Below are 17,484 nucleotides of genomic sequence, written 5' to 3' on the forward strand. Positions count from 1 at the left end.
CCAGTCTGCAGTCCCAAAAAGTTTGGGGATGGCTGCGCTACACTATACCTAACCAACATTTTGCTTTTCATTACTACTAGTTACATGTGGCAAATACATGAAGCCTGACTTGCCTGACTCTCACAGAGAAATATAGACAAAACATATTTTACTGTCATCAGGAGATCTAGTCAAGATGTCTCATTGCCCTTCACCTACTAAATGCCTAAGAAAATTGTGACTAAAAATATAAGAAATGAACATTTAAAAAACCCCTCAAATAAAAATCATGGGTAATCCAATATCCATTCCCAAAAGCATTATTCATAATAGCAATCATTTTGGCAGATTGTTAAAGCACAATCTCAGATTGCCTCTGTGTTTCCTTTTTCCCCTTTAAGGCCCTACCAAACCTAAAACAGTGGGTGGAGGACAAGGCAGGCAGGAAGAGATACACTTATTTATGTTCAGCTCTCTAATCTTTGATCCACTCCAAAATATTTCCTTTGGCGGCTTGGTTTGCACCAGTTCAAGTTAGCGATTCCTTTAGAACATTAGTCAGTGGTGGAATATTAATTACTAAGTAATCCTCCTCCGCAACAGCCAAGAACAGGCATTTCTCTATTATTCTTATAGTCACAGCATTCTTGAAATCATTCCATGACAGTGGCTGAAAAACTGGCGGTAATAAGAGAAAGGTGTAATAATAATTCAGGTAAACAAGTGAACAGAAAACCATTTTATTTATGTGTGATATAGGCAAGTGCATTCACACGGCATGAGAGGAAAAACAAAGTTTAAGATTTGCAGTGTATGGCTGGATAATGAAATGTTTTTGTCCTTGAGAGGTAAGGCATGCCTATGATATCTGTCCATCTTTACCTTCCTTCTGCTCTTGGAGCTAATGTGTCATTCACAAGTTGGAGCTAATCAAAGGTTGCACAAGGGATTAAAGGTCAGTTTGTAACTGCTAATCTTGTGAAATGCTATCCATTCCATAAACAAGACTAACAGTATACAGAGCCAGCTGCCTATAGCTGTGGACTTTTCCACGTCTCTCTCTCTCTCCACTTTCTTTGGCTTAGTGGTCTTCTCTTTTCCACAGTCAGAGCTCCAGCAATGGTGTCCTTTCTGTCTTCATGGCGTGTCTTTATTTTCATTCTGGAGATGGGCCTGGGAGCCTTTGCCTTGGACAAGTACACTGCAGCAGTATACGAGCATTCAGTCATATTGGCAGAAAGCACTACAAAGCCAGTTTCTTCTGAAGAGGCTTTAAAACTGATGAACAAAAACATGGATATTTTAGAAGAGGCCATCAAAATGGCAGCAAAGCAGGTATGGAACTGTCTCTCACCACCTCCATTGTATTTCTGTGCAAATTGTTCTGTGGTAGCTTCAGTTCTGCTGGCTTTTGACAGGGTGCACACATCATTGTAACCCCTGAAGATGGTATATATGGTTTTTCCTTCACAAGAGAAACACTTTATCCGTATCTTGAGGATATTCCAGATCCACAAGTCAACTGGATTCCTTGTACTGAGCCAGAAAGGTACTCCTTTGTTTGTTTGCCTGCCTGTCTGTCTGTCTGTCACACCTTTACCCTGATTTCCCCCCACTTAGTTCAAGACAATAATAGTAATATTAGAACTGCAGATCTGGAAGGGACCCTATGGATCATCAAGTCCAGGTTTTGTTAAGGGGGAATCAAACTTCTAACTTCAGGCTCTGCAAGCAGATACCTAAACTACTGAGCTATGTTGCCCTCTTCTTCATCTTTGCCATGACAACAAACCTATGAGACAAGCATGGCTTACACAAAATGGATTTCATGGCTCAGGGGATTTGAATGAGGACCTCCCATTTTCAGTCCAAGATGGCTAACCACAGGACCATAACGACTCTGTGCTTCACCTTTAAAACTCCTAAAGACACTTTCACCATAGTAATTTTCTTCTACTCTTGAGGTTCAGCATTGCAATATATAACTTGAAGTACAGGGAGAGCATGGAGAAAGAAAGGTTCTTTGTATTTTAGAATGGTGTATGTGGTCTGTCCTGTTACCTACACAATAAACAGGTCAAGGAGAATAGCTAAGAAATAGTGCCAGGGTTATTCAAAAAACCTTGTAGCTGAATGGATTTTGCCAGTCTAAATACAACTAGCATACTATAATTGTTTGTGTCATTCACTGAGAGCTTTAGAATCTGTTGAGTATTACATTTTCTAGGAGGGTCAGCAGAGAAAAAAGAGGAAACAATTTTTTTTTAAAAAAGGAGGGGATTTTAAAAATAATATGCAATTTAATTTTCACATTCCTCTGGTTTTTCATTTCTCTGGATAATAGCTTTTTTTCTGGAATACCCATATTTTTGGCCTACATATTGGTTCCATATATAAAGTTCCTGAATGCAGAGCAATAATCTTTAATGATGTTCTAGAAAACAGTAAGAAAGAGAAGGGCAAGGAACTCTAGAATGGAATTAATAGAATATTTATAGTATGATTAGATGCACTGGAAACAACATACAAAAGAATGTTTCTGATCCCTAAAATGAGGACCACGCAGATAAGTCCCAAGACAAAATGTTTTTCTTTCACAGACATCATCATCTTCCACAAGTGTCTTTCCTCCCCCACTTATCTGTCTGTTGGTAGAAAGCTTATAAAAACAAACAGAAGAATGCTTGCACAGACTTAAACAGCTACCTCTTCTAAACCAATGTCCTATAGCAATATAGAACCAATGTCATATAGCAGATTCTGTAGGTGTAAGAACTCAGAGCACAAACAGGAGAATAAATAAGGATCCTTTCCTTTAAGAGTTGATAAAAAGGTAAAGGTAAAGTTCCCATTGACAATTTTTGTCCAGTCGTACTTGACTCTAGGGGGTGGTGCTTATCCCCGTTTCCAAGCCATAGAGCCAGCGTTTTGTCCAAAGACAATCTTCCGTGGTCACATGGCCAGTGCGACTTAGACACAGAACGCTGTTACCTTCCCACCAAGGTGGTCCCTATTTATCTACTCGCATTTGCACGCTTTCGAACCGCTAGGTTGGCGGAAGCTGGGACAAGTGACGGGCGCTCACTCCGTCGCGTGGATTCGATCTTACGACTGCTGGTCTTCTGACCCTGCAGCACAGACTTCTGCGATTTAGCCCACAGCGCCACCACGTCCCACTTTAAGAGTTGATACTGTTGTACATATCATAACTGCTTGAACAGGAAATGGATTGAAAATAAACATTTCTTCAGGGATTTGTTTTTAGAAAATAAGTTATTTTCATTTCGTCAGAAATGACATGATAAAGATAAATCACACTTGGAAGTAAACATGGAAACTAAGTAGAAAAAGTGTTTCTTTTTTTCCAGCCTACTTTGGCTAATAAAACATTCAGAAAGATTGTTATGGACTGTAAATTCACAGTAGTAGGCTAGGACTCCACAGTGTTGATTCTGTAGGTAATAAGTTTTAGAAATCGTTGCTCATCACATTAGCGTTGAGCTGGGGTAGCTATTTTTACTTAACCCAGTATCCCCAGTTTGGTAGTTATGTTACATAAATGTGGATCAGAAGGGACAGCATAGCAGATTTTTGCCTCACAAATATGTGTTTGAAATTCCCCTGGGGCAGTAGTGCTGATGGGGGGAGCAGGTTTGGAGTGGCTAAGGACTGAACACCCATGAGCTGCTTCTCCCTTCTCAGCCATCTCTACTCCTGCAGCTTTTTTAATACAGTAGGAGAAAAAGTTGCTCTGCCACAGTTACACATGTTGATGCATGCCATGTAATTTGGCTTCAATTTGCTTGAAACATTTGAGGGAGAAATTATATTTTATATAGGAGAGAAAGTGACCCTCACAATTTCTGAGGACAAACAGCCGCATGGAAGTTTCTAAGCATCGTAGGGGAGGAGGGTTAAACATACCCTCCAGTTGGATGGTCTGGAAGGTGTGCTTAACTCTCATCCCCAACTAAACTGTGTTTCATTTATGAGGGGAAGTCTACAGATATGCCTTCATATGGCCATCTTGGAATGGAAGAATGGCACGTGGAGAAAGGATGAGGCAGAAACTTCATCTGCCAATCTCCTATCATTTCTTTAATCTAACCGGCATCCTTCCTGTGGCCAACTTTGACTTAATAAAAGGAGTATATAACACTACTGTACTGTCTTATGCAAGGTCAAGTTTTCTTTCCTTCTATATTATGTCCTATGACCTGGAGGAAAATGGGCTGATCTGCTATGATCATTTCTCTAGAATGGATGATATGATCTGTTTACAGCTCTTGTATCCTGCTTTATGTCCTCCATTTCTATGATTCTCTGCCTTTAGATTTGGGCCTGCCCCAGTGCTAGTAAGGCTGAGTTGTCTGGCAAGTGACAACGCTATTTATGTGGTTGCCAACATGGGGGATAAGAAGCCATGCAATTTCACAGACCCTGACTGCCCTAGTGATGGCCGTTATCAGTACAACACAGATGTTGCCTTTGATTCACAAGGGAAACTGGTGGCACGTTACCACAAGGTACGAGTATACAGTCACTTTGGCAGTCGCTTTCTAACATACTGTCTTAAGCACATCCCTCTGGAGTTAATTTTCTTCTGATAATATTTAGACCGAAAATCTAAAGATAAATACAATGTATCTTTTAGATATCAGAGGACAAACGTTTTATTAGCAATGTATAGCAAAAGTTTTCAGGCTTGTGAATATATATTATGACATTGTTTTTCGTGATGAAAGTCGGAATCCCAGTTTTTCAAGTTATTTATTTTATGTATTCATTTAACGACCTATCCATCTATATTAAAATATGTGTTAGGCAAGAACTGGTCTCACAGTGTGGAGATGAAAGACAAGAAAATGCAAGATACAGATGCTGCTATATCAAAATTACAAAAGAATGTACAAGCCAGTCAGTGCGAATGTCTCGCAGCTATACGCTACAGATAGCCTTTCACTGGAAGAGGGAATTCCTCGAGGGCTGAAATATGTCTTGTTAGTCACTGCTGAAGCTTGTCACACTTCCCATAGCTTTCAATTAGCTTTCTTTGCTTTGTCATTGGTCTTCAAATGTAAATGCAATCTTCATTTGCAAGTATGATTGCCCAGTTATGAAATTCTGCCTGAATCACATCTCTGGAATGTTGACAGACTTGAGGCACAAATGATAGGCTATTTGTAGTGTCAATTTTGGTTGTTCACTGACACTGTGATACATGAACAGTGATACATGAACAGAGGCTAAAGCTATGCATAATAGGCAAAGGCCCATTCAACATGTATCTGTTTAAAATAAAACATATTGGGTTTAAAATGTTGAGTTTAGTTGTCATGTTTTTCTTGCAAGGTATCATATTCTGGCCACCATGATGCACACCTTAATTTTATGCTATTCAAATTACTGTGGTGTAGTGCACTGTACATGAGGCTGCTTTTAAAAAGTGCACAAAAACTTCATCTGGCCAAAATGTTGTGGCCAGACAGTTGACCAGGACTGTTTCTAGAGAGTATACTACACCCTTGAAACAGTAGCTTCATTGACTATGCATCTTTGAACTGAAAAATTCAAAGTGCAGCTTACAGTCTATAAAATCTTATACAATTAGGTCCAGGCTATCTGAAAGATGATTTTTTTTCCATGCAAGCATACTTTTGGAGCAGCTCAGATTTCCAGTACTCTCAGAGGCATATTTACTGTAGGGATATAAGATAGAACTTTCTCAGTTGTTGTAGAACACTCTTCCAAGGGAGACTAGGTTGAGCCCTCTCTGTTGTCCTGCCAGCAAACTAAGGGTTGAATTAGATGATATTCAGCACATGTTTAGAAGAGCCCCCCCCCACAAATGATAAAAAATCTCTGTCTTAAGATTTTCCTCACACCCATAACTTGCATTTAGTATAATTTTGTTTTATGATGGGATCATGGAACATAAATTTAGGTTTAATTTGAAAGTCTGATTGTTGAGGCATGCATCCTCAAAGAAATCCCATTGTGACAACAAAATTTGCTTAATCGGAGGCAAAATGCAATCCCCATAATATCTAGTTTGGCTCAGTAATATTTTTAATCAGGTAGGCTTTTGCAATTGACTTGTTATCAGCTGACAGAGCTTGTTACCAGTTAGTTACTTTATTTTTCTGACTGATATGCTTTTAAATCTTTTTTGTTTAAATTATTTTAGATTCTGCTTATTCTGTCTTAATCTTTGATCTCATTTTGGTGCTTCAGATGTACTTTTTATTCAACCATCTTGAGTCCCATTTCTGGGAGAAAGATGGATTATAAATCCATTACATAAATCCATTTCTTTTAAAGTGACTCCATTTTTTATACTGATATGCCTTAATAATTTTCCGTGTTATCTTTAAACAGCTCAATCTCTTTATGATAGAACAGCTGCACTTTGATGCCCCTAAAGAGCCTGAACTTGTGACTTTCAATACCACTTTTGGGAAATTTGGCCTTTTCACGTGCTTTGATATACTTTTTCATGATCCTGCTGTGGTACTGGTGAGCAATCTTCACGTGGATACCATCATTTTCCCTACTGCTTGGATAAATGTCCTTCCACATTTAACTGCAATCGAATTCCATTCTGCATGGGCTATGGGCATGCGTGTCAATGTTCTGGCATCTAATACTCATCTTCGTAGCAGGAACATGACAGGTAATGCACAATTGTAGATAAAGCTAAATTCTGTGAAGCCATCTACTGGCAAACTTTGACTGGTTGCAGATGAACGTTCATGCGGTTTTTCTTACGGTCCATTTGCCAAAATTAAGATGTCTATGATATATGGGGAACTCTTGGAATCTCACAAGTCTATATGTTCATGCAAGCCAATCTTTGCCTTAGGGATGACATACAGAAGCCTCCTCTACTCATTTTTAAAACAAAGACAGAAAACATTTACTTTTTGCGTGTGTGTTTTCTCCAAGAGTAACCACACCTAACATTGAGAGTTTCCATACATGGCTGAAAGCAGTAGCCGTCCAACGTTCTGCATGAACTGGTTGTCGCTGGTGCTAATGAGAAGCACTCAATCCTAGGCTTACCATGGGACATGTTTTGTTGGCGGCAGTGACTCTGAGATTAAAAAAATGCTGCCGGATGCCATAGTGCAGAGCAGGGCTTTCCTGTGCTTGAATCTGAACTAGCCACTTTGGTGGCTTTTTCAAGACTAGTTCCCAAGCAGTTGTGATTGTTGAAGTTTTCAATCTGGTCTGCCTGGGAAGCCTAAAAGCATAGCTGGCTGAGGCAGAGGCCAGTCTATTTTTGATCATCTCTCACATACCCTCCATCAGATTTGTTTTGGTTAAGATAATTTGGTTCAATTGGTTTAATTGGAATTATAAATTTAATTTGGATAATTGCATTTTCTCGCAACTTTAGTTGGGTTGGGTTTGAAGCATGAAGATGGATCTAGGAGGTAGAGGGAGGGCCACACAGGCATGGGGCCCCATTCAGGTGGTGGAACTCATGAGGCAGTGTTGGTGTTGCATGCTTCCCATTCCCATTTGGAAAAGATTGAGCCACTCATTGGCCTGTGGTTGACACTAGGTCAGTCATGATTGTGATCACTCAACAGGTGGAGTGCCTGATCAGGGATCTGTCCTCTATGCTTGTTCCAGGGGCAGTTGGTGGCTGTAACCAATACAAGTTATTCCAATCAATACGTGTGTGGTTATTGCAGTTCCCCAAGTCTAGGAGCCACCCATTAGGCTCACCTACAAGTATTAATTTTCAGTTTTCTATTCTTATCCTTTCCAATAGACTGAATCAGCGGCAAAGAATTTCTATTACCTCCTCAAACTAGGAATATAAAACATTCTTATTCCCTTCTTGCTGAAAAAAGTGGTAGACACCACAGCCAGATAGAAGGGGGAGGGCAAAATGTACATTTTAGCATATGTGTTTGCCTGCTTTCTAACTGAACAAGTGTCTGCTTTCCTTCCTTCCTTCCACTCCTTTTCCGTTCTTTGGCTGGAAAGACTCTCAGAATATCTTACAAAGTTGGAAGCATGACAGTCCCAGTAGTTAGGCACTCTAAATTTAAGGCATGACATAAAAATAAAAATAAAGGATAGAGAAGGAGAAGAGAAAAAGAAAGTCTAGTTCTTGTAATAACTTTAGTACACAAGAAATCTGAACTGACACTTGTTTTTGGATTCATAGGTAGTGGCATCTACGCACCAGATGGACCCACGGCATTTCATTATGATGCCAAATCAGAGAATGGGCATCTTCTGGTTGCAGAACTTGATTCCCGTCCATCTCTCTCTCCTACCTACCTTTCTGCTCTTAACTGGAGTTTGTTTGCCACAACTATCAAGCCATTCTCAGAGGAACCTAATTTCACCGGAATCGTTTTCTTTGATGAATACACTTTCTCGGAGCTCACCAAAGAAGCCGGCAATCTGACAGTGTGCCAGAAAAGTCTGTGCTGCCACTTAAGCTACAGGATGACAGAACAGCAAGAAGATGAACGTTATGTCCTTGGGGCATTTGATGGCCTTCATACAGTTGAAGGAGAATATTACCTCCAGGTCTCATTTCATCTTTGATGTAGAAGTGGGATCTCTTCTTTTGCTCATTTGGGATTGAGAAGTGGAAGAAACATCAGAGAAATGCAGGATGCCATCTGGCCAAAGCAAAGCAATATTAATCCCATATCCTACTGGGCAGCCACCCATGAAAGCTTGTGTCATACAGTATTGAAGCTGAGTAGATTTTGAGGTGCCACAAGATTTCCTACTGTTTTTACTAGGCTACTTAATTATAATTTAGTTATCAACTTTAAGCTATGAGGATTTAAGTGCTTACCTCTGCACTGGATGTTGCAGGTAACAAATGAAGGCCTGTTGCAATAAAGAAGAATGGCAGAGTCCTAATTCTTTTAACAATTTACTTGAGGCCACATTTAGTTGCAGGGAGGAAAGGTGAACCTCGGGAGAGCCATTTCCAGGCAGAGTTCACAGTACTGGGCTTGATGGAGAAGGAACCATTTTCCTGGACTAGTTTTAGGTTTTGTTTCAACTATATGGCTTCTAATTGATGAGACAGGAGCAGACTTCTAGTGGCCATTCATTGGGTGGTTCTCTTAGGAGTGTTGTTAGGGCTTTCTCTTAGGTGCCAAAGTTCAGGGCTCTGTAGCTCAAAAGGCATTTACTGAAATCTCTCCACCAAGAGGCATGTAATGAGGGCAGTAGCAAACAAACCCAATATCAACCAAGCTTGAGAGGGCCACCTAGGACGATCCTGTGAATAATTAAAAGCAATTAATTTTCTATAGCAATAAAAATCTGCTTACTTTATTGTGAGCACTTCTTCAAGATATGTATTTTTCTTTTCAGGTATGTACACTGCTGAAGTGTGGAAGTACTGACCTCCAAACCTGTGGCCAGCCAGTGACTGCAGCTTACACCCAGTTTGATTATTTTTCCCTCAGTGGCACATTTAGCACAAACTATGTTCTCCCAGAAGTCCTGCTCAGTGGAGTCCAGTTGGCACCTGGAGAGTTTCAGGTAGGATGGCATTTCTAACCAAAGCCCACAAATATTCGCGAAGGCTTTCATGACCGGGATCTATGGTTGTTGTGGGTTTTTCGGGCTCTTTGGCCATGTTCTGAAGGTTGTTCTTCCTAACGTTTCACCAGTCTCTGTGGCCGGCATCTTCAGAGGACAGCAAGGGTTGACTTCAAAAGGTTACTGTATTGCTCATATGGGTGGCAGACAATAGGTGCATTAGTGTCAACCAAATGTTTCAGAGTCCCACTAACCATGCTGCCTAGGATACCCAAAGGAGGGGATTATACTTACCTCTGTACTAGAGCTACTGTTTTGAATGGAGAAGGACCTACATTCCATCCCTGGCCATCTCTAGGGTAAAGTTCTGGCATTTCCTCATCCAAGGTCAGGCAGGAGGTGATGAGAAGGACCTTTCTCTGCCTAAGAGCCTGGACAGCTGCCAGAGGTCTCAAAATTTTGCATGTGTTTGTATATCTACATGTTTTACTTCTAACATCGAAAGATGGTTCCTGGGCTAAGCACGCCTTTAGAAGTATCTTCTTTTGTACTGCTATGTCCACCTTTTGCAGCCACAAGGTTCTAATAAAAAACAAGGGAAATTGTATAAAGCTAAAATCTATATAATATAATATTTTTTGGGGGGGGAACTATGGAGAACTCTAATGTATAAGAACATTGTGTGCAATGTATGAGTTCTTCTCAAGCATTCACCTCCTTGTGTGTAGGACTAAATATGTAATAAAGTTATTGGCACGGATGCTGAGTGCAAAGGATTTTGTGAACCCATTTGAAACCAAGTGTCATTAGGGTTCCCAATTAGGGGAGCTGTGTTACTGGATTAAGCCAGAGATGGTTAAAGACCCCTCCACCACACTGAACTCTAGAACACTGCTGGAAGTAGTATTCACTGATATTCAGTGATGGGGGTTATGTGCATACCCATGTTCCAACCTCATATTCAGATCTACATGTGAGCAGGCAAATGCCTGAATAATGCTGTGGTCACATATACAATTCGGATTAGGCAATGACTCTATTCTATTTTTGCTTTCATTCTTGTAAAGATATTGTCACATACTGGATCAGACTATCGGTCTATTGAGTCTGGCAGTGGCTCTCCAAGGTCTTAGGAGGAGGCTCTTCTCAGCACTAGCTGGGATTGAACCTGGGACCTTCTGCATGCAAGACCGAACAAAAGAGAACATCTTCCATGCAGCTATGGTCCCTGCTGAACTCACATAATAAAAATACTGAAATGAAAGTAGTATATCACATTTAGATGTTGTGCAATTTTTGGATTTTTAACTGAATCCCTTCTTCTCATTCTTAATTAGGTTTTGAGTGATGGGCGACTCGTTAGTCTGAAGCGTACATCACAGCCAGTTTTAACTGTGACACTTTTTGGAAGGTGGTTTGAGAAGGATCCCCCACATCCATACACTCACAGCAGGATTCTCTGAAATGCTCTGAGCATGATGGCTTGCAAGGACGACTGCAATAGAACATGAGTGGCATATATTTTCATTATTTTCTTCTCTCTGTTGTCTTCACTTTATTTAACAAACACATTGTGTATTACTTATCTCTTGCTAACTTTAACATGTTTGCAGGTGCTGCATCCTACCATAGTGGCTACATCAATTTAGATCTACCTATCAAATGTACAAGAATATACACTCATTGAAAAGAAATCTGGACTAATAAAGATCAAGCAGAGTTGTGGTTTTTTATTGATCACTGTCATGTCTGGTATCCATTGTGGCTGGTGGGACAGTAGACAGCATTCGGAGATAGGTAGAGCTGGGGGCATATGTGGGTATTTAGATTCACACAAAGGCCCTCTGGTTCAAGTAAGGAGACAGAAATGGGATGGCTGAGAGCAGGGGATACCCAGACATCCAGCAGTACCTCACTTGACCTAATAGACAAGTTTCCACTGGTGTTCAAGAGTATCAGAGGGCTAGCCTGCACCATGTATTACATGTCATTACAAGTCATTGTGTGACAAAAGCACCCTGACTGAGAAGCATCCCCAGGATGTTTCAAGGTAATGCTGCACATTGAGGCTATAGAGGTATTGAAAATGTCTGAAATATAAACAATAAAATTAGTATCTTGCTTGAAAATCATGAGCAATACTAGTTGTTAACTACAGTATCAGAGGACTTTTGCATCACTCAATATTTCATGTTTCCTACTTTGAAATCACTGCAAAAGTAGGTTAATCATGTCTCAAACAGAAGAGACCTTTCCAAAATGTGGAGGAGAAGCAGTTCTGTACATTTACGCCTTGAGATACTATGGAATAATTGTACAACAGATTTATTTTAAAAACTATTGGACCCATCTGCATCAAGACTCTGCCCACCCATAGTCTTAATTGGTTTTAAAAGAGCTTTACTGTCTGTAAGGTGAACATACTGAATGAAAACATCAACATAAATATCACCTACATCCCCAGCTAAGTCCACTTTCTAAGAGAAGCTCCATATCGAGCCATAATGAATCATAAATGTATAGATAATTTCTTCAGCAACTTCCTGGCTGGCATGAATTGCTTTTTTTCTCTGGTCAATATGCTTTCCTAACAACCTGCTGGTGTTGCCAAAATAAACAAGAAGCACCTGTCCGTAGTACGTGCGATCTCCTAGAAGGGCAGTGCTTTCAAACAGGATATTATTAGCCTTTAAGATCTAAAAGCTATTAAAAACCTGTTTTGTAAGCTTTACGGTTTAAAATCTGAGCTTTAAAAATCCAGATTCTGTTTAAACTATTAATTTTGTAAAATGCAACTATCCATGTTACGTGTTGTTAGCCTGAAGAGGTTTGATACCCAGAATAAAACGTAAGGGCAATGCAATCTTTTTAACTGCTTGTATAAAATTAACCCCTAGGTGGGCAAGTCCTGGCTCGCCAGGTGTTGGTGGACAGAAACTTCCATCGTTTGCAGCTGATGGAAGTCGCAGCCTGAGAATATCTGGAGGCCCTGGTGATCCCTGTCCCTAGGTCACAGAACCATCATGAATTTTAATATATTGGCTGAAATCCTGTTGCGTAAGTTCCACCATGAACGGCTGATGACCTAACCAGCAGCGGCAACTTAATCATTTCTGATTTTTCCCGCAAAAGTCCCAAGAGTCCTGTGCCATCACTTTCATCACTGGGAAACTGTTGGGGGGGGGCTGCAAGACAGGAGTGGGAAATCTTTAATTACTTAAAATCACTATTGCTAATTAGGTATCGAGTAATTGTTTTTTAAGTAGACAGATAAGGTTAAAAAAGTGTTAATTTACATTGTCATTATTCATATTTAATTTTCCACATTTGGTTTCAGTCCTATGAGAGAGGCAGGCAGGAGAGGGAATCTTCTCTTTATCCACTTTCTGTCTATAATTTTATAAATGTCCACAATGTCTCACCTGGCTCATATTTTTTCTAAGCCGAACAACCCTAAATGTTGCAAACTTTGTTTGCATAGAAGTTGCTCCTTGATCTTTTTGTTTGATCTTTTCTATACCTTTCCGAGCCCTACAACATCCTTTTTCATGTGCAGAAACCAGAACTGTACATAGTGTTCCAGGTGGGGCGATTGTAATAAAGTTTTGTTTCTTTTTCTATTGCCAAATTCCCAAACAGTATTTGCCCCCCTCCCCCTTTTGGGTGGGTGGGTTCTTTTCTGGCAGTAGCCACACACTGAGTTGGCATTTTCATTGCGTTTTGCACCACAATATGATTCCTGGTATGTTGCTGCCAGCAGCATTCCCATCTTTCTAAATGTGAAGCTGAGATTGCCCTGGCATGGATCATTTTATGTTTGCCTAAAACAAATCTGTATTTTTTCCTTTCCTGAGCAACCAACAAAAAAAACCCTGCATATTTTCAGTATGTTTTATCTTTAACTGCACAGAAGTCAACTGCCTGGCAACTCTATAAACACCAACTTTTGAAAAATGGTTTTACATACATTAAAGTAACTAAATCATAACTGGGAAAAAAAACTTCCAAGATCAGATCTAAACTGTCATGATAGGATATTACGATTTCTGGTGGAACATGTGCAAATTCAGTTGTCATAACTACTTATTTTTATTTGACCTATTCATACCATGTACTTGATATTATTTCAGTAAAAAGCCTTCCCTGGCAGTGCAAGCGTGTGGCTGGGATGATTTATCATCTGTTTATCTTGTCTGAATATTTAATATTTACGTCAGCAAATTGGTTAAGGCTTTGTATGAGACTAAGGAAACTCAGACTTGGCTGCACACAGCCTCAGTGACTTGAATTTGAATGGACTGATATAAGAAGTAATGTGAATTTTTTTTCCCCTTACGGACTAATGATAGGGAAGGCTGCTGTCCTGGCTCGTAATTTTTTCTATATTGGGGTAAGTTTCTTTTCACTTTGGGGAATGTTATAAAGCTGTTGGGTAGAAGATGGGCATCAAAGTTTTCAGCTGATCTGTTTTTACTGGCAAAACAATGATAAAAAGAACCTGTTGCATGCATGTGTGGGGGGGAAGGAAGATAAAATAACTCTAAATTTGGCACAATTTTTATAATTTTTAAAAAATCATTGTGTTAATATGTTTCTAACAAGCATTGATTAGGCCAATCCATGAAAGTTAACTGTCCCTATTACAATTTATTTTACTTGGAATAGATGTTACAATTAAAGTTTTGCTGAAAATGTTCATGTAGAAAAGGATAATCTCAACCATCTATCCCTTTACTGCAAAAACAGACAAGTTAAATTTTCTTTATTTCAAAATCAGTATAATGTTTATACTATATGATGATCAAATATTGTTTCCCCAGCTTGGTTAGGAGAGATAAACAATGTATTCTGGTAAAGCTGTAGGAGATATTGCTGGAACCAGGAGATGTACCTAGCATATTTAGAGAGCCAGGTACCCAACTCAGAGTATGAAGCCTTAGGTATATAGCTTGCATTTCGGACCACTTGTGGAATGGTCTCCATTTCCCAATGATGACATGATGGACAGGTGATAGTACCCCAGCCTGACCCCAATCTGTGTGCAAGCTGGACCTTTTTGGTAAGATTACTACTTATGGGATCCAGGCTGGAACAATTTCCTGATGGATGAAAGGATCTCCTTAAGGGACATGCACCTTTCACATTGTCTGATCACACCCTTGCTTAGTTATCCAGCCATCTGGAAGGGGGGAGGCAAAGGAAGAAGTTCCAAATAAATAAGGATGACTGTTGAGTCCATACTGTCACAGACATTTAACTTCCTTTTATTAAATTGATGCCTGCCATTATGTCTCATTTTAGGCAAAATCACAGAGATAAAGACTACAATATTGTTCTGCTTGATTACCAGGAAGCTATCTTATGGTAACAGGGCAGTGATAAGGACAGCAATAGCTCTGCTCCCTTCCACTGAATTTCTATTACAGTCCCTCTGTGAGAGTTTTGTGTCCTTTTGACACATTAACTGAATGAAGATGATAGTTTTTAGTAGGATCCTCTTGTTAGAAGAGAGATAATAACGAAAATACTGTAATGGTACACTGCTGTACCTGAACTGAAAAAGAAGTTTAAAATTGATATGGAACATAAATGTACATGCACACAAAATAAATTTTAGAAAGATTTAAAGTTGCCATTTCAACTTTAGAGACAGGAGGCAATTTTGTTCATCGATACTTCTTGAAAGGTGCTCGGCCTGCTTCACTTTGGAGGTTCAGCACTTATCTACTATGCCTGTTTTTCAGACAAATATTTGACATATAGGTCTGTTGGATTAGGCTTGTTTGCTTAGCAGGGTAAGCAACAGCTCAGTGTCCACTGTTACTTCCTGTACACAAAGCCCCCTTTGAAAGAAAGCACAAAAGGGAACCTTATGATTGCGCAAAGTAGATGGTGTGCAGTGTGCTGCATGATTCCTTTTGTTCTCCCTCTGCCTATAGTGTTTAGTTAAATACTAGTTAAGATTTGCTTTATAGCAAAGGAATACATTTACCAATAGTCTATTGCAGTCAGTAAGTTTTTACTGGACATGTTGGCTTGAGCAATGTATGGACAGAGGCTTTCAGGGCACACATGCTAGTGAGGCTTATGCCTATAATAGATGCATGCTTTGGTTCAGCTGTCTCTGTCAGGAATGAAGAAACTAGTTGGCTTCTCACTGGAAGAAATATTTCCACATAAAGGAGAAGATAAAACGTACGATACAACAGCCAAGGATAACTCACTGAACACAAAAGGTAGGAAGATGGGCCTATTAAAAAGCCCCTTCTTAACAGCCCACCATATTTCCTTTTGCCATAGAAATAAAAAATACCCCAACAGAGAGAGTGGAACATAGAGCTTTGTATGTTGGCTTGGGATTTGGAAGGGCCAGCACCAGTCCCATCTCACTGGGCAGTGAAACTCACTGGGTGTACTTTGCAATAGCTGCTCATTCTCCGTCTGCCCTGCCTCACAGCATTGTCATGAGGCTAAAGGTGGAAAGGAGCACAGTGGCCATGTCAGTCATGACAGAAGTTGGCCATGGGCCACTTACTTCATTTAGATGAATTTGACCAGATAATATGTGTGTTCCCAATGATTTGTACAGTGGTGCCTTGAGTTGTGAACTTAATCCGTTCCAGAATGATGGTCATAACTCAAGTTGGTCATAACTCAAAGCACCATTTCCCATAGGAATACATTGAAACACGATTAATCCGTTCTGGCTGAAAAAAAAACATTTTCAGCAGGGACTAAAAAACACACTGCAAGCCCCATCATAACACCCCCACTCCCACACAGCCCAAACCATAGGAGCCACAGAATCAAAGAGACCCAGTCCAGCAGGAACTAATAAACACACCGCAAGACCCAGCATAGCGCAGAAACATAACACACCCCACCCAGCCCAAACCCACGCTGCAAAACCCTGTACAGTACTTTTTAAAAACTTTTTTTTACTTTAATTAGATTTATACCCCGCCTCTCTAGACCAGGTCTACTCGGGGCGGCTTACGGACATAAAAACATTAAAAACAAAGTCTTAAAGCATTAAAAGCACAAAAATATACTCACCAGAACAGGCAGTTTTTAAAATTTTAAAAAGCAAAAAGCAGTACCAGGCAGTCCAAAGCTTCTCTGTGAATGTACACTCTGTAACCTGAAGGAGCTACAGAGAAGCAACCTCTTCATTGACCAACAGTTAGCAGTTCAAATTTCCCTGCCTTTTTCCCTGCCTTTTTTCTGGTCGTAACTCGAAGCTCCGGTTGTATCTCAAAGCAAAATTTTGCGGCCGGAGCTGGTCGTAACTCGAATTGGTCACAATTCAAGATGGTCGTAAGCGGAGGCACCACTGTATCTATCTCTTTGTATATGCAAATAAACATTCTATGCATTTTCCCAATCTCATATCACCATTTGCTCCAAAAGCTAGTCAGTCCCATACAGCTGGAAGTTTTTGTCAGCATCTAAAATGAAGCTGGCGTGCTTCCTCACCGTCTTTTCCAGCTCTCATGCATCAGTTAAAGATATTACAGTTTCTGTTTGGTCTTTTAAATCAAACTAGATGCAAAAAGAAACTTAGACTATAACATTCCAACTTAAAAGAAAATGTTTAAAATAATCTCCAACTACTGCTATTTGCATTTGTTGTTTGTTGTTTTAAATCATATATAGCCCCATAGTGCTTTAAAACAATATCTGGGTGGTTTACAACATAATTATGCAAACAACAATTCCCCACCCCCATGAGCTGGGTACTCATTTTACCAACCTTGGAAGGATGGAAGGCTGAGTCAACCTTGAATTGACTATCAGAACCTGTTACTATAGAACTCAGGTTGTGAACAGAGGCTTGATTACAGTACTGCAGTTTAACCACTGAGCCATAGTTTTTTTTATTTTATATGTTAAAAAACATGGTACATATTTTATGTTAAAAAACGCAGCAAAAAAAAATAACCTTCTTTGAAGAGATTTTAAAAAGTACACCGG

The 17,484-nt window shown here is 39.8% G+C and overlaps 1 protein-coding gene across 2 annotated transcripts; it reads left to right on the top strand.

Annotated features, from left to right (window-relative positions):
* The first annotated feature begins 468 nt into the window (after nt 1-468).
* LOC110071970 (pantetheinase) lies at nt 469-11,229 on the top strand. Of its 2 annotated transcripts, none has more exons than XM_020779886.3 (8): nt 469-694; nt 1,085-1,314; nt 1,398-1,528; nt 4,313-4,505; nt 6,358-6,652; nt 8,162-8,532; nt 9,340-9,510; nt 10,848-11,229. In XM_020779886.3, the coding sequence occupies exons 1-8, from the start codon at nt 640-642 to the stop codon at nt 10,971-10,973; spliced, it is 1,572 nt and encodes a 523-aa protein (XP_020635545.3). In that variant the 5' UTR covers nt 469-639; the 3' UTR covers nt 10,974-11,229. The 2 variants fall into 2 exon arrangements, with proteins under 2 accessions (XP_020635545.3, XP_020635535.3); XM_020779876.3 differs by lacking the exon at nt 469-694 and adding an exon at nt 747-827.
* The last annotated feature ends 6,255 nt before the right edge of the window (nt 11,230-17,484 follow it).

The sequence above is a fragment of the Pogona vitticeps genome, chromosome 1, assembly GCF_051106095.1.
Source record: "Pogona vitticeps strain Pit_001003342236 chromosome 1, PviZW2.1, whole genome shotgun sequence".
Lineage (NCBI taxonomy): Eukaryota > Metazoa > Chordata > Lepidosauria > Squamata > Agamidae > Pogona > Pogona vitticeps.

Bases quoted from the DNA above. Each gene is read 5' to 3' on its own strand.
- LOC110071970 (XM_020779876.3), top strand. From the start codon at position 758: ATGAGAGGAAAAACAAAGTTTAAGATTTGCAGTGTATGGCTGGATAAT. The intron at 828-1,084 runs GTAAGGCATGCC...TCTTTTCCACAG, and splicing joins AATGTTTTTGTCCTTGAGAG to TCAGAGCTCCAGCAATGGTG. The intron at 9,511-10,847 runs GTAGGATGGCAT...ATTCTTAATTAG, and splicing joins TGGCACCTGGAGAGTTTCAG to GTTTTGAGTGATGGGCGACT.